Raw genomic sequence first — 19928 nt, forward strand, 5'->3', positions numbered from 1 at the left:
GTTCATTGTCATCCAAGAGTGTTTCTTTGGCAGCTACTAACACTGGCACATCACTTAAAAGTGTATGTATGCATGTGTATGCATGTGTTCACCTGTGCCTGTGTGTGTGCATGTGTGTGCTCACCTGTGCCTATGTGTGTGCTCGCCTGTGTCTGCATGTACTTGTAGAGGCCCCTGGCTGACGTCACGTGTCTCCTCGGTCTCTGAGCATGGAGCTCACTGGTTGGCCAGGCTGGCTGACCAGAGAGTTCAGGGATCCTCCTGAACTGGGGTCCCCCCAACACTGGGGTCACAGAGTTGCTGCTACACCCAGACTTGAGCAGTGCTGGGGACCCAGTTCAGGCCTTCTTGGACTGCCTCCGCAGCCCCTGGCACATCAGGGTGAAAGGGAACCATTCTTTCCTGTTTTCGTACTGATCCTGTTTGTTGCCGTTTCCTGTTTGTGGTAGCCCGCGGTCCTTTCTTTCAACTTCAAGCGCTGCCACTCGCATACCGTAGATTCTGAGGTCACCCATACTGTCCGGGGAAGTCTAAGCATTTTAAGCTGTGTGTGTGAGGCGTGGTCTGAGCCCTGTAGTAGATGGGAACTGAGACACGCAGTCCACACGTCACCACTGCCTGCCCATGTGCACACGTCACCACTGCCTGCCCCTGTCCACACGTCACCACTGCCTGCCCGTGTCCACACGTCACCACTGCCTGCCCCTGTCCACACGTCACCACTGCCTGCCCATGTGCACACGTCACCACTGCCTGCCCATGTGCACATGTCACCCCTGCCTGCCCATGTGCACATGTCACCACTGCCTGCCCATGTCCACACGTCACCACTGCCTGCCCCTGTCCACACGTCACCACTGCCTGCCCATGTCCACACGCCACCACTGCCTGCCTGTGTCCACACGTCACCACTGCCTGCCTGTGTCCACACGTCACCACTGCCTGCCCCTGTCCACATGTCACCCCTGCCTGCCTGTGTCCACACGTCACCACTGCCTGCCCGTGTCCACACGCCACCACTGCCTGCCCGTGTCCACACGTCACCACTGCCTGCCCGTGTCCACATGTCACCACTGCCTGCCTGTGTACACATGTCACCCCTGCCTGCCCATGTGCACATGTCACCCCTGCCTGCCCGTGTCCACACGTCACCACTGCCTGCCTGTGTCCACACGTCACCACTGCCTGCCCGTGTCCACACGTCACCACTGCCTGCCTGTGTCCACACGTCACCACTGCCTGCCCCTGTCCACATGTCACCCCTGCCTGCCTGTGTCCACACGTCACCACTGCCTGCCTGTGTACACATGTCACCCCTGCCTGCCCATGTGCACATGTCACCCCTGCCTGCCCGTGTCCACATGTCACCACTGCCTGCCCGTGTCCACATGTCACCACTGCCTGTCTTGTTCAGGTTGTAGACTTTTTTTTTTACATCTCAGTTGCTAACCAGAAATACTTCTTCAACTTTTTATAATAAAATTCATATTTAATTACTAAAAGCTTTTGTCTAGGGGTACTGTTCACTTGTAGAGCTCTTGCTCACCTCAGGCAAGGCCTGAGGTGTCCCCACCAGCACACACTCACACACTCACACACACACACATACACTCACACACACACTCACACACACACTCACACACACACTCACACACACACTCACACACACTCACACACACACTCTCACACACACACACACACACACACACACACACGCCTGAGGTATCCCCACCAGCACACACTCACACACTCACACACACACACACACACACAGGCCTGAGGTGTCCCCACCAGCACACACACACACACTCACACACTCACACACACACACACTTGTATCACGACTCTTCTGAGGTGTCCGTTACAGCACTGCGCCCACACTCCTACAAGGCAGCACAGCGGGCTGGACCTAAAGCATAGCTCCCCGCTGTCACTGCCACATGTGGCACAAGAGCCATCACACCCGCATTGCCCCCTCTGCTCCCTGGCTTCTGAGTCTACAAACACGTAGACTTCGCATGACTTTAAGCACCACATTCATCTTTCAGCATGAAATGTAAACGCAGAGAGACCAGACATTTACTTTTTTTTTTTTCCCTCTCTAAGACAGGGTCTCTCTGTGTAACTCTGGCTGTCCTAGAACTCAGTCTGTAGACCAGGCCGGCCAGAGAATGTTCTAGGTTGATGCTTTATAGCTTCTTCACTTCCACACCAGGGTTGGTTTTTTGTTTGTTTGGTTTTTGTTTTGTTGTTGTTGTTGGTGGTGGTGGTGGTGGTGGTGGTGGTTTTTGGTTTTTCCAAGACAGGGTTTCTCTGTAGAGCCCTGGAAGTCCTGGACTCCCTCTGTAGACCAGGCCGGTGTTGAGCTCACAGAGATCTGCCTGCCTCTGCCTCCCCCAAGTGCTGGGGTCACAGGCCTGCGCCACCACGCCCTGCTGTATTTCAGTTTTGTATCCGCCTATTGCAATCGTAGATGAACTGATTTCTATGTACCGGCCCCTGCCCTCCTGTTCTTTTTCTCAGTACTTTCGTTGGGAGATATTTTTGGAGAAGAAAGGTTGAAAATAGACGTGTCTTGTTTTGCAGTTCATACAAAGGTGAGGTGGCTGAGCAGAGGTCAGGAGCTCTTGAAGGTTTCTGTAGCTCTTTTCTGAGCTTTCACTGTGCTAGCGGGGATAAAGAGGAGTTGCCACAAGTTCCCAAGTATCACCCCGAGGCACCACTCTTGTCAGCAGAAAATATAATACATACCAGATCCATGTGAAGATTGGTGCTCAGAGCGAGCCTCGGTGGAGCTCTGTGCCGCTAGGAACGAGAGATGTACAAGGGAGAGTGCTTGGCTGGCATCCACGAAGCCCTCAGTGCAACCCAGCACTGAAAAAACCCCAGGCCTGCGGTGCACGCCTGCAATTGTCACACTCTGGAGAGAGAGGCAAGAGGCTCAGGTCAGGCTCATCCCGGCCTTTGTATCCAGCTCCAAATCCTAGGATTGGTTGTTTTGTTTTGTTTTGTTTTAGGGTGGGGGTGAGGGCTGCTGGAGAGAGAACCTGCTGGTTAGGAGCATTTGTTGCTCTTGTAGAGGGTCTCGATCTGGTTCCCAGCACCCACAGGTGGCTCACACCATCCCTAACTGCATCCCAGGGGACCCAGCACTCTCTTCTGAACTCCTCAGGCACTGGGCATGTGTATGGTGTACAAACAATACACGTAGGTAAAAGATACACATTAAAAAAAAAACCTAAAAACAATTAAATCAAAAAGTTTGTTTTGTTTTGCTGTTTTTTCAAGACAGGGTTTCTCTGTGTAGCTTTGGCTATCCTGGACTCACTTTGTAGACCAGGCTGGCCTCAAACTCACAGAGATCCACCTGCCTCTGCCTCCCAAGTGCTGGGATTAAAGGCGTGGGCCACCACGTCCGGCAAATCAAAAAGTTTTAAATGGTGCTAGCAAGACAGCTCAGAAGGTAAAGACACTTGGCACCATGCCTGATGGCCTGAGTTCCGTCCTGGAGACCCACAGGGTAGAAGGAGGAGACAGGCTCTCACAAGATCCCCACACTCGTGCCATGGCTCCTGCACACCCACACATATACACACAAATAAAAGTACAACTTAAAAATAACAAAAGCACAGCCAGGCATGGTGGCACATGCTTTTAATCCCAGCACTGGGGAGGCAGAGGCAGGTGGATCTCTGCAAGTTCTACAGAAGGAGTCTAGAACAGCTAAGGATACACAGAGAAACCCTGTCTCAGAAAAAAAAAACCCAAACAAAAAACAAACAAAACAACAAAAACCAAAACACATGAAACATTTAGCTACACATGGTGATCTGTGCCTGTAATCTCAGACCATAGGAGACTGCGCCAGGAGATTCTCAAATTCAAGGCCAGTTTGGGCTCCACACCAAGACCTTGCCTCAGAAGACAGGGGACTAGAGAGGCCACTCAGTGGCCAAGGGCACTGGCCTCTCTTGTCACCCATTGCAGACTACAGCGGTCTGTTACTACAGGCCCAGGGAACACAATGCCCCCTTCTAGCTTCCTAGGGCACTGCAGGCATGAGTGTACACACACATACACACACACACACACACACACACACACACACACACACACACACACACGTGCGTGCGTGCGCACACAGAGAAAAAAACCCTAGACACAAAATAACAAAATAAATTTAAAAACAAGTAAACCAGTAACATCCGTCACTTTCTACTGTCTGGTAACAAGTCTGTGTTTCTGTATGTGGTGGCGTCATACAGCAGGGTTCATCTGTGTTTCTGTATGTGGTGGCGTCACACAGCAGGGTTCATCTGTGTTTCTGTATGTGGTGGCATCACACAGCAGGGCTCATCTGTGTTTCTGTATGTGGTGGCGTCAGACAGCAGGGTTCATCTGTGTTTCTGTATGTGGTGGCGTCATACAGCAGGGTTCATCTGTGTTTCTGTATGTGGTGGCATCACACAGCAGGGCTCATCTGTGTTTCTGTATGTGGTGGCATCACACAGCAGGGTTCATCTGTGTTTCTGTATGTGGTGGCATCAGACAGCAGGGTTCATCTGTGTTTCTGTATGTGGTGGCGTCATACAGCAGGGTTCATCTGTGTTTCTGTATGTGGTGGCATCACACAGCAGGGCTCATCTGTGTTTCTGTATGTGGTGGCATCAGACAGCAGGGTTCATCTGTGTTTCTGTATGTGGTGGCATCAGACAGCAGGGTTCATCTGTGTTTCTGTATGTGGTGGCATCAGACAGCAGGGTTCATCTGTGTTTCTGTATGTGGTGGCGTCAGACAGCAGGGTTCATCTGTGTTTCTGTATGTGGTGGCGTCACACAGCAGGGCTCATCTGTGTTTCTGTATGTGGTGGCATCACACAGCAGGGTTCATCTGTGTTTCTGTATGTGGTGGCGTCAGACAGCAGGGTTCATCTGTGTTTCTGTATGTGGTGGCGTCAGACAGCAGGGTTCATCTGTGTTTCTGTATGTGGTGGTGTCATACAGCAGGGTTCATCTGTGTTTCTGTATGTGGTGGCGTCAGACAGCAGGGTTCATCTGTGTTTCTGTATGTGGTGGCGTCAGACAGCAGGGTTCATCTGTGTTTCTGTATGTGGTGGCATCAGACAGCAGGGTTCATCTGTGTTTCTGTATGTGGTGGCGTGATACAGCAGGGTTCATCTGTGTTTCTGTATGTGGTGGCGTCAGACAGCAGGGCTCATCTGTGTTTCTGTATGTGGTGGCGTCAGACAGCAGGGTTCATCTGTGTTTCTGTATGTGGTGGCGTGATACAGCAGGGTTCATCTGTGTTTCTGTATGTGGTGGTGTGATACAGCAGGGTTCATCTGTGTTTCTGTATGTGGTGGCGTCAGACAGCAGGGTTCATCTGTGTTTCTGTATGTGGTGGCGTCAGACAGCAGGGCTCATCTGTGTTTCATAATAAAATACCCGAGAACAGGACACTTCACCAGAAAAGAGATTTATTTAGCTCGCAGTCCAGTTCAGAGGCATGGAGCCAGCACTTCTCTTTACTGAGGCGCCCTTGTCTGTGTCCCATGGTGGACAGCCCCAAGGGAGGCCACTAGGGAGAGGAAGAGGACACACCAGGAGACCAAGAGCCAGGAGATAGCGCATCTGTTCGTTCGTTCGTTCATTCATTCATTCATTCATTCATTCATTCGTGTTGTGTCTACCCCTTCCCTCCCGGCTGACCTCAGACCCTCAGATCGATGGTTATCTTATCTTAGTTCCCTGAGAACAGCCAATTCCTTTCCTTGACCTAACCATCTCTCGCCAGGCTCCACCTCTTCAGAGACTCCTCCCTCCTCAACCGTGCACACTGGAACCAGGCATCCAACACGTGAACATTTGGGGGACATACTGAAATTATAGCATCCAAGCATTCGCATAGTCAATCTACATTCCTGGGATCAAACTCTATGAAGTTTAATTATGAAAGAGGCTCTAACAGTGAGCACTAGAGCATCCGCGACCGTGAGGCTAAATGGCTCTCACTGAGTTCTGCCTCATAGTTGTGTGTCACCTCGCTGTGAAGGACAGGAGGAGGAGATGCATGCTCGTGACATCGTAGCCAGTGAAGACACCTTGTTTCAGACGTGGCGTTAGTCCATGGAAGCATTTTACAGATCTCCTCATAGGCCTTTCCTGCAGGAGCTCTCCCACTTTATGCAGCTGAGGGGAACAAGAGAGCATCCTGCCTCCTGCCTGCCTGCCTCCTGCCTGCCTCCTGCCTCCTGCCTCCTGCCTCCTGCCTGCTGCCTCCTGCCTCCTGCCTCCTGCCTGCTGCCTCCTGCCTCCTGCCTCCTGCCTCCTGCCTGTCTCCTGCCTCCTGCCTCCTGCCTGTCTCCTGCCTCCTGCCTCCTGCCTGTCTCCTGCCTCCTGCCTCCTGCCTGTCTCCTGCCTCCTGCCTCCTGCCTGTCTCCTGCCTCCTGCCTCCTGCCTCCTGCCTCCTGCCTCCTGCCTCCTGCCTCCTGCCTGCTGCCTCCTGCCTCCTGCCTCCTGCCTGCTGCCTCCTGCCTCCTGCCTCCTGCCTCCTGCCTGTCTCCTGCCTCCTGCCTCCTGCCTGTCTCCTGCCTCCTGCCTCCTGCCTGTCTCCTGCCTCCTGCCTCCTGCCTCCTGCCTCCTGCCTCCTGCCTCCTGCCTCCTGCCTGTCTCCTGCCTCCTGCCTCCTGCCTCCTGTCTCCTGCCTGTCTCCTGCCTCCTGCCTCCTGCCTCCTGCCTCCTGCCTGTCTCCTGCCTCCTGCCTCCTGCCTCCTGCCTCCTGCCTCCTGCCTCCTGCCTCCTGTCTCCTGCCTCCTGCCTGCTGCCTCCTGCCTCCTGCCTCCTGCCTCCTGTCTCCTGCCTCCTGCCTCCTGCCTCCTGCCTCCTACCTCCTGCCTGTCTCCTGCCTCCTGCCTCCTGCCTCCTGCCTGTCTCCTGCCTCCTGCCTCCTGCCTGTCTCCTGCCTCCTGCCTCCTGCCTGTCTCCTGCCTCCTGCCTCCTGCCTCCTGCCTCCTGCCTCCTGCCTCCTGCCTCCTGCCTCCTGTCTCCTGCCTCCTGCCTCCTGCCTCCTGCCTCCTGCCTCCTGTCTCCTGCCTCCTGCCTCCTGCCTCCTGCCTCCTGCCTCCTGCCTGTCTCCTGCCTCCTGCCTCCTGCCTCCTGCCTGTCTCCTGCCTCCTGCCTCCTGCCTGTCTCCTGTCTCCTGCCTCCTGCCTCCTGCCTCCTGCCTCCTGCCTCCTGCCTGTCTCCTGCCTCCTGCCTCCTGCCTCCTGCCTGTCTCCTGCCTCCTGCCTCCTGCCTGTCTCCTGCCTCCTGCCTCCTGCCTCCTGCCTCCTGCCTCCTGCCTCCTTCTCTGTGTGGCTCTACCACTCAGCGACATCTGGGGTTGTGCTGGCTTGGGTGGCTGCCGCTACTTTCTAAGCAGTAAATGTATTCTTTCCACTAACTCAGCAACATTACAAGGCAGGCTTGGCAAGAGAAGGTATCTTTTCCGCTGGAGGGCTGAGGCAGGAGGATTGCAGTTCTGAGCACAGACAGCTGCATAGTAAAACCGTGCCCCACCCCTTTTCACTAGCCTGGCACTTGTGATCCTCCTGCCTCTGGCTCCCAGACTTATAACCTGCTGTCATGCCCCCAGTGTTTTTGGAAAGCCATTTTCTTTTTCTTTCTTTTCTTTTCTTTTTTTAAAGATGTAGTTTTCTGGGTCCGAGTGTGCACACCTGGGTCAGCTGATTGTGAATGCCCATGTGGGTGTTAGGGACCCTGGTCGTCTGCAAGAGCAAGCCCCACCCTTTTCTACAGTTGTTTGTTTGTTTGTGTGGGTGCATACACTTGTGGGGGTCAGAGGATGCCCCTGGGAGTTTATTTTCTTCTTCCACTATGTGGGTTCCAGGGGTCAAACTGAGGCCAGGCTGAGCCTGGTTTCCCTAAGAGCCTGGTTAGAAATCCGTCAGCGCGCTGTTGGTGCAGGCACAGCTGCTGCCTGTGTGCACAAGGCCCTGAGCTCCAGGGGCTGACGGCAGGAAGAATCAGCAGGAGTAATTTTCGGCTAAGTGCCCATGGATTTAGGAAACTACTTAACAACACTTGAGACGTAACGTAGAGACTGTACAAGGGTCTGTGTGAGTGACGCTTCTGCAGTGGTGAGACTTCCTTTTCCTGGTGGCTAGCACTCACAAGGAGGTGGTCTTCCTGGCCTCCAGCTTCTGGCTTTACTTTTTGGGTGCGCTGAAGAACCGAGGTCTAATGTAGTCTTTATACATAGAGTATAGGACACCTGGAACACAGAGGCGTCCACACATCAGTAGTATCTGTGAGAGGCAAACAATGACATTTCCCAGCATGCTTTTCTAAAACCATCACACTGTTGCAAAAAAAAAAAAGGAACAAACAAAACCCCTCACGGTGAGCTTTGGCTTGGCTCATGCAGCCGCTGCAGAATCAAATAGCTCTTAAGTCTCTTAGATCCGTATTTACAGGGGCGTATATGTGCGCATACACAGACACAAAATAAACTTTTATAAAAATGCAAATTTGTAATTTTTTCTTATTGTTTTCTTTTTCTTTTCTTTTCTTTCTTTCTTTCTTTTTTTTTTTTTTTTCCCAAGACAGGATTTCTCTGTGTTAGCCTTGGCAGTCCTGAACTTACTTTGCAGACCAGGCTGGCCTTGAACTCACAGCTATTTGCCTGTCTTTGCCTCCTGAGTGCTGGGACTAAAGGCATGCACCACCACACCTGGCAAATTTTGTAAATTTTTAAAGTTAAAAACCATATTATTCTGAACTTAAGCTGTTACCACAGTATCCTCAAGTTTAAGTTTTTGTTTTGTTTGTTCTGTGAAACAGGGTCTCTCAGCCAGGCTCCGTGGTGCACGCCTTTAATCCCAGCACTGGGGGGGGGGGGGCAGAGGTAGGCGGATAACTGTGAGTTTGAGGCCAGCCTGGTCTACAAATCAAGCCCAGGACAGCCAAGGCTACACAGAGAAACCCTGTCTCAAAAAATGAAAGAAGGAAGGAAGGAAAGGAAGAAAAGAATGAAAGGTTGTTATAAAAGAAAATCCCAACCCTTTACTTTTACCAATAAAGACTCAGGAGCTAGATGCTGGGGTGAAAAGGCTTGCTCAGTCAACTTGCTCAGTTGACTGCCCAGGAGGAAAAGGCCAAAAAACACAAGGCCAAAGTCTTGCTGGCTCAAAGCCCAAAAAAGCCAAAGGCCAAGGGGCTGAGGAGCGCAAGAGCTAAATCTCCTACTTCTACACACTCTGAGGTACCCCACAACTAAAGCCCCTCCTCCCCTTTCATCCCTGTCAGCTGGTCTCTTCTTGCTCGGCCTCTTGGCCTAGAGTGAACTTTATCAAATCCTGTGTACAGAAGCTCTCGGGTTAAAGGTGTGTGCTAGGGCTCCACCACGCCAAACAAAAGACAAGGTTTTCACAGATCACGACGATCTCAGGGATCACAATGGGATCAAGTCTCCTGAGAGAGAGCAAGCCTCTCTTTGTTACCCTGGTTGTCCTGCAACCCACCATGAGGACCAGGCTGGCTTTGAACTCGGAGATCCTCGTGCCTCTCTGCCTTCTGAGTGCTGACATTAAAGGCGTGGGCCACCATGGCTACCTGAGTCCAAGTTGGCTGAAGTTGGTGACACATGTCAGCAGTTGTAGTACTTGGAAAGTAGAGGCAGGAGGGTCAGAGTTCAGTGTGGTCTTCGACTGCGCAGTGGTTGGAAGAGGGAAGCAGACAGGAAGTGAGGGTTGGGTGCTTCATGAATTCTTAGCAGTGGTGAATAAATCCTCAAGTACAAAAGCAACACCCAGCCGGGCTCTCTATGCCGTCCTATCTCCCTTGTCACAGCATCAGGTACTGAGTTCTCTAAACCGGTCACCTCCCCAGAACCGCCCGCTGTTGTCTCCCTAGGCGCCACAGAGGGTAAAGGCTCTTTGACTCCTTGTGGCTCCTCACCATAGTGAACTGAGGCAGAAGCCGCAAAGCTTTCAGAGTGAAATAACCAGAAGTGGTGCGTAGACTTCAGGCCGAGCTGTTTTAGCTGAAATCACCCTAACTGCAGTGGTGTTCTCGGAGCTGGCGAGGTAGCTAAGCTGGCGGAATGTCTGCCAAGCAGCCACAGAGCCCTGGGTTTGGTCCCCAGAGCCACAAAAACCACGTAAGCCAGGCATGGTGGCATCCAGACGGCAGAGGCAGCAGTGTCAGAAGTTCGAATGCAGCCATGGGTGGCTTGGGTGGGGTGCTGAGGCTGGCATTGGGTGGTGAGACTGTCATGCCTCAACGCGTCTCAGCATGTAAGTGAACAAAGTCTGAGGTTCAGAGCGGGCTCTGCCCTGTGAGAGAGAAGCCTGGCCTCTTGCCAGCCATGTAAAGGTTGGTGTTCCCGGGTGTTTGACCTGTTTCCTCAGCTCCCCGGCACTCGTTACTCACTGAGATGTCTAAGCGAGACTTAAGAGTGCGCTTCTCCAATCTGCACTGTTGAACATCTCCATATATTAACAGTGACCCCACGCTGTTAATTACATTTAATTGTCTTGTGTGAGAGTGTGTGTGAGCATGGGCATGCCCTGCTGCAGCATGCCTGTGGAGGATACAGCAGCCCTGACTGTCAGTTTTCCCCGTCTGTTCTAAGACAGGGTCTGGCTGGCCGACCAGCTTCCCAGGAGTCTCCTCTCTTCAGCACAGTGGGTGGCAGCTGTGCACACTGCACCCAGCTTTATGTGAGTTCTGGTAATCTGAACCCAGTCCTCACACTTGTGTAGTGAGCACTTTACTGTTTCCAAGATGGGGTTTCTCTGTGTAGTCCTGGCTGTCCTGGACTCACTTTGTCAACCAGGCTAGCCTCAAACTCTCAGAGATCCACCTGCCTCTGCCTCCCTGAGTGCTGAGATTACAGGAGTGTGCCACCACGCTAGGCTCAAACTGCCTTTTTTCAAGACAAGGCTTTGATAGGCAACCCAGACTCCCACTGACCTCAATCTGATAGCCTCCTGCCTCAGCTGATATTAGAGGTATGTGCATTTATTTTTCAATTATAAATTTAATATAAGCAGCCCACATATTAGCAAAGCATTGTTATTTATTTATTTTAACCTGTTTACTTTTTAGATAGGATCTGGCTGTCTGGCCTAGTGTGGCCTCTGGATTTAAGTGGTCCTCCCACACCACTCTCTCCTAGCTGGGACAGCAGTGGGAGCTGACACATCTGGATGGTCCCACATCGCTCTCTCCTAGCTGGGACAGCAGTGGGAGCTGACACATCTGGATGGTCCCACATCGCTCTCTCCTAGCTGGGACAGCAGTGGGAGCTGACACATCTGGATGGTCCCACATCGCTCTCTCCTAGCTGGGACAGCAGTGGGAGCTGACACATCTGGATGGTCCCACATCGCTCTCTCCTAGCTGGGACTGCAGTGGGAGCTGACACATCTGGATGGTCCCACATCGCTCTCTCCTAGCTGGGACAGCAGTGGGAGCTGACACATCTGGATGGTCCCACATCGCTCTCTCCTAGCTGGGACTGCAGTGGGAGCTGACACATCTGGATGGTCCCACATCGCTCTCTCCTAGCTGGGACTGCAGTGGGAGCTGACACATCTGGATGGTCCCACATCGCTCTCTCCTAGCTGGGACTGCAGTGGGAGCTGACACATCTGGATGGTCCCACATCGCTCTCTCCTAGCTGGGACTGCAGTGGGAGCTGACACATCTGGATGGTCCCACATCGCTCTCTCCTAGCTGGGACTGCAGTGGGAGCTGACACATCTGGATGGTCCCACATCGCTCTCTCCTAGCTGGGACTGCAGTGGGAGCTGACACATCTGGATGGTCCCACATCGCTCTCTCCTAGCTGGGACTGCAGTGGGAGCTGACACATCTGGATGGTCCCACATCACTCTCTCCTAGCTGGGACAGCAGTGGGAGCTGACACATCTGGATGGTCCCACATCACTCTCTCCTAGCTGGGACTGCAGTGGGAGCTGACACATCTGGATGGCCCCACATCGCTCTCTTCTAGCTGGGACAGCAGTGGGAGCTGACACATCTGGATGGTGTTTTCCTTTTCAGGACACAGTATTTTCTTCCCACGCCTCTAAGGACCTTCTTATACATAGATTGTGAGTTCTATAATTCAGATGGTTTGTCAGGATCTCACATAACCCAGACTAGCCTTGAACTCACTGTGCAGGTGAAAATGACCTTGAACACCTGGTGATGGTGGAACACACCTTTAATCCCAGCACTTGGGAGGCAGATGCAGGTGGATCTCTATGAGCTCAAGGTCAGCCTGGTCTACAGAGCAAGTTCCAGGACAGCTAGAGCTATACAGAGAAACCCTGTCTCAAAAAACCAAAAATAAGAAGAAAAAAGAAAAGAAAAGGAAAGAAAGAAAAAAAGAGAAGAAAATAACATTGAACATCAGATAACTGCCTCCACCTCCCCAGCGGTAGGATTATAGGTATGTGCCACTATGCCTGTTTTTTAAAAAATAATTTATCTATTTTTTATTTTATGTATATTGGTGTTTTGCTGCACATATCTGTATGAGGGTGTTGGACCTCCTGCAAGAGAAGTTACAGACAGTTGTGAGCTGCCATGTGGCTACTGGGAATTGAACCTGGGTCCTCTAGGAAGAGCAGCCTGTGCTCTTAACCGCTGAGCCATCTCTCCAGCCCCCTATGCCTGATGTTTATGCCATGTTATGGTTAAGCTGAGGGCTTCCTACATTCTAGGCAAGCGCTCTACCAACCACGCTCTACCAACTGCCCTCTAACCCTTGCTGGGGAAACAGTAGCTGTAGTGTGGGGTTCATGGTGTGGGTGCAGAGTGATTGCCCTGTGACCGTGGGCATGGTTTCTCCTCTCTGAGCCTCGGCTTCCTCCTCCATACAACAAGAGAACAGCTCCTGTCTGAGGCTACACTTGTGCTGTTGTAGACTGGGGATTGTCTGGTCCTTGTCCCAGGAATGGCACAGAGCTTCTAGAAAGCTTGCTGCCGCTGGAGAAATAACAAGGTCTGTTATGAAGAAGCCTTCTGGGTCACACCAGTGGGAATACAGCTGGCATGGGGAGGGGGGAGTGGTAAGAGCGCTCGGTAGGGGGCCACACCCTTCAGTCAGCGTCAGGGTTGCGCTGCATTCCAGCAGAGCAGGTGGGATTGGAGCAGGCACGTACTAAGATTACAGCATTAGTGGTAACAATTGAACAGGTGTGGGAAATGTGATGTGTTTATACAAAGGAGGGTTTTTCAGCCAAGACAATGATGTTCTGTTGTTTGCAGGAAATGGATGTAGCTGAAGGTGGTGTATTAAACACGATGGGGCGCTCAGAAGACAAACAACCGTTTCCTCTCATTTCTGGTTCTTAGATTTTATATAAAATCACACACAGACACACACAGACACACACAGACACACACAGACACACACACACACACACACACACACACAGAGACTACACAGGGAAAAATGCGGGGCCTAGGAAGTCCGTGCTCAGTGTACATGTTTGAAATGTGAAGATGAACCGGGGTAGTCATCCTTAAGTTAGGGTGCTGGCGTGGGGTACACTCCTCAAGTGCTAGCTGTGCTGTTCTGTCTGCTCAGCACTCATTCCCCCCTCAGCCTCCACCTTTGCTCTTCATTCTCTGTACGAGCGAGAGACAAGCCAGGAGCTTGGCTACCGTTCCGTTTGTGTGTTCATGTGTGTGCCACAGGGCACGTGCAGAGGTCCGAGAACAGTGGGCTGCCTCCTTCCACCGCCAGGCTCTCGGGAGTTGAATTCAAGCCATCTTGCTTGAGCTGCTGGGCCGTCTTGCCTGCTTGGGAATCGGGCTGGATTCCTCTTTCTTCCTCTGGGTCGCTCAGTGGCTAGCGCTGTAGCTTCTGCTCTTCGGAAGTCCAGCTTCACGCTCCACAGCGGTGTGTTTTCTGCCAAATGAACTGTATGTGGATGTGTTGGGAAACGCCCGCCTGATGAGCCAGACGATCCTCAGAAATCATGAACGGGAGACAGAGCCACTCTGAGGGTTGTCCTCTGACCTCCACACGTGTGCCATGCATGCGTACACCCATGCACACGCCGCACACAATCACAGTACGCTTAGGAAAGCTGCTGAGTGTATGTCCTCCAGTCACACGTTCCAAAGTTAGAGAACAGCGTGGTCAGGGCAGGAAACAACAGGCTGTGCGTGAAACAGACCCTCTGAAGAACACACTGACCAATATGAACTCTGCGTGGCACTTCACTGCATTTGTACTAGAGCGAGAACCTGTCAGCTTACAGCCAGTACTCAGCCGGGCGGTGGTGGCGCACGCCTGTAATCCCAACACTTGAGAGGCAGAGGCAGGCGGATCTCTGTGAGTTCCAGGCCAGAGAACTACACAGAGAAACCCTGTCTCAAAAAACCAAAAATAAAATAAAATAGAACTCCCCATAAACGTGGTTATCTTCTCTTTGGTGCACAGGCTTCCTGGCAAATGGCTACAGGTCCCTTTGGGGAAAGGTAGAGAGGTGATTACAGCACATATGTTTATGAGTAGACACGTATGTACATACATGTGGGGTGTGGGTGTGTGTGTGTGTGTGTGTGTGTGTGTGTGACATAAATGTTGGGAGGATATGTGCAACATCTTTCTTTTTGGGGTCCTGGCCTCTGTTGCATTTGGGACTTGGGGTATGAGCTAATGCAAGTGCAGGACTGTCACGGGGCCAGAGCTCCCTCTGTGGCTCTGAGCTCCAGCTCAGCCTTTTCTGCTTCTGTGCTGCCCTCCCTTACAGTTCCAGGGCCGCTGTAGCAGGGCCCGAGAGCTGCGGCTTAGCCCACGCTGGTCACTGTGTGGACTGCTGCCAGTCACAGCAACCAAGCCCCCCTCGCCTTTGCCAGTCAGATGCTGCCGGTGGCCTTGTTCACATCAGGGTCTCGCTGTCCTAATGGCGCCCAGGGAGGCCACCAGCTCACGGCATCATTTTCAGATTAAAGGGAGCACTATCAGAACTCGAGGGGTGCCAGGGCTCCTTGTACATGGGCAGTGACCGGGGTTGGGGGGGGGCTCTGATAAAGGGGTGGATGTACGTAGGGAGGCAGCTCAGTCACTGACAGTCTCCCTTATCCTTTGCTGCCTGCCTCTGTGGCAGGGTACCAGCCTCAAGGCTGGTGCCAGTTGATGCTAGGTTATTTCCACTGTAATGGTACTGTCTTGTTAGGGTTTTATTGCTGTGAGGAGGCACCATGACCACGGCAGCTCTTGAAAAGAACACATTTAGTTGGGGCTGGCTCACAGTGTCAGCCCATTATCACCGTGGTGGGAAGCATGGCCGCTTGGAAGAGCCTAGAGTTCTCCATTACAGGCAGAAGAAGACTGTCTACTCGGGGTGTAGCGTGAGCATTTAAGACCTCAGAGCCTGCGTCCACAGTGACAAGCTTTCTCCAGCAAGGCTGCACCTACCCACAAGGCCACACTCCCTATGGCCAAGCTGTCAAACACATGAGTCTTCGGGGACCATAACCTGTTCAAACCACCACACCCCACACCCTGACTGACCCTCAGGCTTGTAGCCGTAACATAGTACAAATGCATTCAGTCCAACTTTAAAAGTCCCTGGAGTCAGCCAGGCGAGGTGGCGCACACTTTTAATCTCAGCACTGGGGAGGCAGAGGCAGGTGGATCACTGAGTTCGAGGCCAGCCTGGTCTATAAAGAAAGTCCAGGACAGCCCAGGCTACACAGAGAAAACAAAACAAAACAAAAAAAAGTCCCCATAGTCTATCACTGTTTCCACAATGTTTAAAAGTCTAAAGTTGAAAGTCCCTTCTGAGGTTCCTGAAATCTCTTAACTGTAATGCCCTATATTACCAAAATCAGAAAGCAGACATCATAGTACGGGATATACATTACTGTTCCAAAACACAGGGAAGGGAGCACAGTGAGGAGACACTGTGAGCAGACACTGTGAGGAGACACAGGGGACACTGTGAGGGGACACTGTGAGGGGACACTGTGAGGGGACACTGTGAGGGGACACTGTGAGGAGACACAGGGGACACTGTGAGGAGACACTGTGAGGGGACACTGTGAGGGGACACTGTGCTCCAGACTCTGCCTCTCCATGTCTGGTGTCAACATGCTCTTCAGGTCTCCAGCTCCTTCGAGCTTTGTTGACTGCAACATGCTCCTTTCTCTTGAGCCGGCTCCACTCCTTGTGAGCAGCTCTTCTCAGGAGGCATCAAATCCACAGGCAAAGAGCTAACCGGAACCCCTGTCAAACCTGCTCTGTCCTGTGTGCTGTGGCTCATTTTTAAAGTTCTGAGTTGTCCTTGCTTACTCTGTCTTACAGCCATCTTTGCCAGGCATAGTTAGCTGCACTGTAGTCCCAGAACTCAGGAGGATTGTTGAGTCTGGCCTGGAATAAGTAGTGATGTTTGAGGCCAGCCTAGACTGCCTAGAGTTGTTCTGAGGCTCCCAGGCCAAGCATGGTGGTGCACCACTGCAGTCCCAGCACTTGGGAGGCCACCTCAGGAAGATCACGGTAAGCTCTAGGCCAGCCAGGGCTGCTACACAGTGAGCTTACCGCCATCCAGGTGGTCCGTGCTGGGTAGTGTTACCTCAACTTGATGCAAGCTAATATCATCTGAGAGGAGGGAATCTCAATTGAGAAAGCGCCTTCAGACATCAGGTATGTGAACATTTTCTTAACTAGAGATTGATGGGGGAGGAGCCCCGCCCATTGTGGGCGGGGCCGTCCCTGGGCTGGTGACCCTGGGTTCTATAAGAAAGCAGGCTGAGCAAGACGTGGGGAACAAGCCAGTAAGCAGCGCCCTTCCACGACCTCCGCATCAGCTCCTGCCTCCAGGTTCCTGCCCTCTGAGTTCCTGCCCTGACGTCCTTCAGTGATGAACAGCAATGTGGAAGTGTAAGCCATAGAAATCCTTTCCCCCCATCTTGCCTGTTGGTCGTCGTGGTGTTTCATCACAGCAATAGAAACCCTGACTAAGGCGTGGTCCTGTCTTTTCTTGCCAAGTATTTTGTCCACTGGGCAAAAAGCGTCACAGCCGGGGTGAAAGTAAACAGTGTTCAGATCTTTCCTCTAAAAAGGTTCCTCCCAAGGACAGTCCTGAATAACCAGCTCTGCTGATTGGATAGGCTGTGAGACATGACCACAGCTGTTAACAGAGCTCTATGGAATCAAAGCCAGGCCAGTGCCTTGCTTAGCGCAGTGGTTCTCAACCTGTGGGTCGAGACCCCTTTGAAGCCAAATGACTCTTTTCACAGGGGTCGCATACGGGGCTTCCCCACACATCAGATGTTTACATTGCAACTCATAACAGTGGCAAAATCACAGTGATTAAATAGCAAGGGAAAATAATTTTATGGCTGGGGGTCAGCACAACGCAGGGAACTGCATTAAAGGGTGGCAGCGTCAGGAAGGGCGAGACCCCTGTGCTGGAGGATGACCCCTCTGCGTTAGGTCTGGCAGTTTTGTTGGGTTTTATCAGGTGAAAATCCTAAGAAATTAAGAAGCCTCACCTCAGCCAGGTGGTGGCGGCACACGCCTTTAATGCCAGCACTTGGGAGGCAGAGGCAGGTGCATCACTGTGAGTTCGAGGCCAGCCTGGTCTACAAAGTGAGTCCAGGACAGCCAAGGCTACACAGAGAAACCCTGTCTCAAAAAACCAAAACAAACAAACAAAAAGAAGCCTCGCCTCAGTTATCTTGCTTTCATAAAGGTTTAGCTTTGTCTTAACGTGTACCTGAATGTATGGATGTGTACAGCCTGACATCCAAAGAGGCCAGAAGAAGGTGCCAGAACCCTCAGAATTAGAGCTAGGCATGGTGTGAGCTGCCATGTGGGTGCTGGGAACTGAACCTGTATCCTCTGCGAGAGCAGCCAGTGCTCCTAACTGCCTCTTACCTGTCTCTCAGCCCCCAAAGTCAATCTTTTTATCTCTGCCCTTAGAAACACTTCAATCCAATACTTATTTTCTACCAATAATTAACAATAAGTAAAACAAAACACACACACACATAAACACCATGGCTCATGGGCTGAGTGCACACCCTAAACACCTGTGAAGGACATCAGGCTCTAAGAAACGAGGGGGGCTGGTAGGGTTTGGGGGGGGCGATGGGACAAGATGGCGGCACACAGTATGGACCATGTCTAGTATGCAGAGCTGCTGAGGCTGGGAAACAGACTGAGAGGCTCTAATCATAAGCACTAAGCTCCCCCCCCCATTGCAACTGGACAACTCGCAGTTCAGAAGGTGCAAACTCTGAACACCCTATGCTCCTCCAAACACGGGAAAGAGCACGGATCCCCTGGAAACAGAGGGTCTGCTGTGGTGGTGGCAGCAGCAACAGCACAGCAAAGCAGCCCCGGGCGCCTCAGTTGCTGTTACCCATCAGAACAGGACAGCTTCCTGGACAGCACTGTAGAATAGAACCCAATTGGTCCAGCATTTCAGTCTGTCCCACACAGGACTCCTGTTAAGCCTGAAATCTCCAAACATTTAAAAACTGGACCACAAACGCAATCCCTGGCTTGCTTAACCATTTCCCCCTATTTTGGGGGGGGCCCTTCTAATGTATTATTCACCCCAAATCAGCCTGAAGAAACCTTAAGAGAACGATGTCCCATTCCCTCTAAGGGGGGTTGGATAGATTTCTGTTTTCTCTCTTAGTCTACAGATGCTTATTTTCATCGGGAGGTGGTTATAAGCTATTATTGGTCTTATACAGAGAGAAAACTAGATTGGACTCAGGGACATCTCTCTTTTCCTTTATCTTTCATCCATAGGCAAGGAGATAGGAGCTGAAAAGAAAGAAAGGGGGATATAGAAATACAGAGGGAGGATAGAACAAAAGGCAGATTATTGACTCCACTCCTCAACTCAAGGCCTTAATTGTTACTCACAAAGAAGGTTATTTTTAATTCATTGGTATAGAATTTTATATATTGTTGCAAATCATGGTCATGTCAAATAGTAGTCTAATTTTATCACAAGAATATATATCCTAGGTCTAACATATAGATATGATTCTATAGATATATAAGGTAAAATAGTTAAATAAGGTCTTCAAAAGCCTCAGAGACCTACAGAATAAGGCATTTAAAGATGTTTTTTATTATTTTAAAGATTCTTTGACAACAAGACAAGTTAACTTCTGATAACACCCAGGAGACCTCAAAGAAGATGATCAACATCAAAGAACCTCTTTATGGAGTTGGCTTCAAATGTGGCAAACCAGCCACGAGACAAAATGTCGTTTCTGCCACAGACAGAATTCTGACTAAAAATGGGCAAGCTTAGATGCAGGCAGAGTCGATGGCCAAACTATGTCAAGACAGGGTAAGCAAGTCCTCAATAGTACCTACCTCACAAATATGTCTGACAGAGATATTGGACTAGAAGGAAGAAGATGATGCCCCAATGTTATAGAGGTGTTGGGTGACTGTTCAGGCCATAAACTATCTCAGTCATTTTTTCATGTTGGAAGCTGCTAACCTGCACTTCCGGTTCACCCAAGCACTTTAGTCTTATTCCTTCTCAAGTCTCCGATGGGGTTGAAGACCAGATAGTTTAGTTTTACAATCAAGTTTGGTTGGTTAGGGGATAAGATGCTTTTTGTTTTGTTTTGTTTCATGGCACTCGGACACACAGTATTTTATGTTCCCTCCAGTTCGCTGTGAGGCTCCACACTTGAGACATAGTAGCAGATTAGGCTCTGGGGCTTCAGGAACCAGACTGCTACGGTTTGCTTCCACCACTGAAAGTGTTTTGGGAGCTTGAATAAAATTAACCTCCTTGATTTGGTCAGATATCCTGTCTGTAAGGCTGGGTTGGCCAGCCATCTCTAGGGATTGGGGAGTGGGGTGGGTGTTGTGATCCTAGGCCAAGGCAGACCAACGAAAATCAACAGCCTTTGGCGGGG

The 19928-nt window shown here is 51.4% G+C and overlaps 1 protein-coding gene across 1 annotated transcript in view; it reads right to left on the reverse strand.

Moving 5' to 3' along the window:
• Positions 1-5459: 5459 nt before the first annotated feature.
• HIGD1C (HIG1 hypoxia inducible domain family member 1C) overlaps positions 5460-19928 on the reverse strand; it is a 38338-nt gene continuing 23869 nt past the window's right edge. The window contains exons 5-6 of the mRNA XM_084751515.1: positions 7305-8271; positions 5460-6214 (exon numbers count right to left, since the gene is read on the reverse strand). Coding sequence (XP_084607641.1) covers positions 8207-8271 — 65 coding nt within the window. The 3' untranslated portion in view covers positions 5460-6214; positions 7305-8206. The remainder of the gene's footprint in view (positions 6215-7304; positions 8272-19928) is intronic.

This window comes from Acomys minous (assembly GCF_964271855.1).
Source record: "Acomys minous genome assembly, chromosome: 12".
Taxonomy (NCBI): Eukaryota; Metazoa; Chordata; class Mammalia; order Rodentia; family Muridae; genus Acomys; species Acomys minous.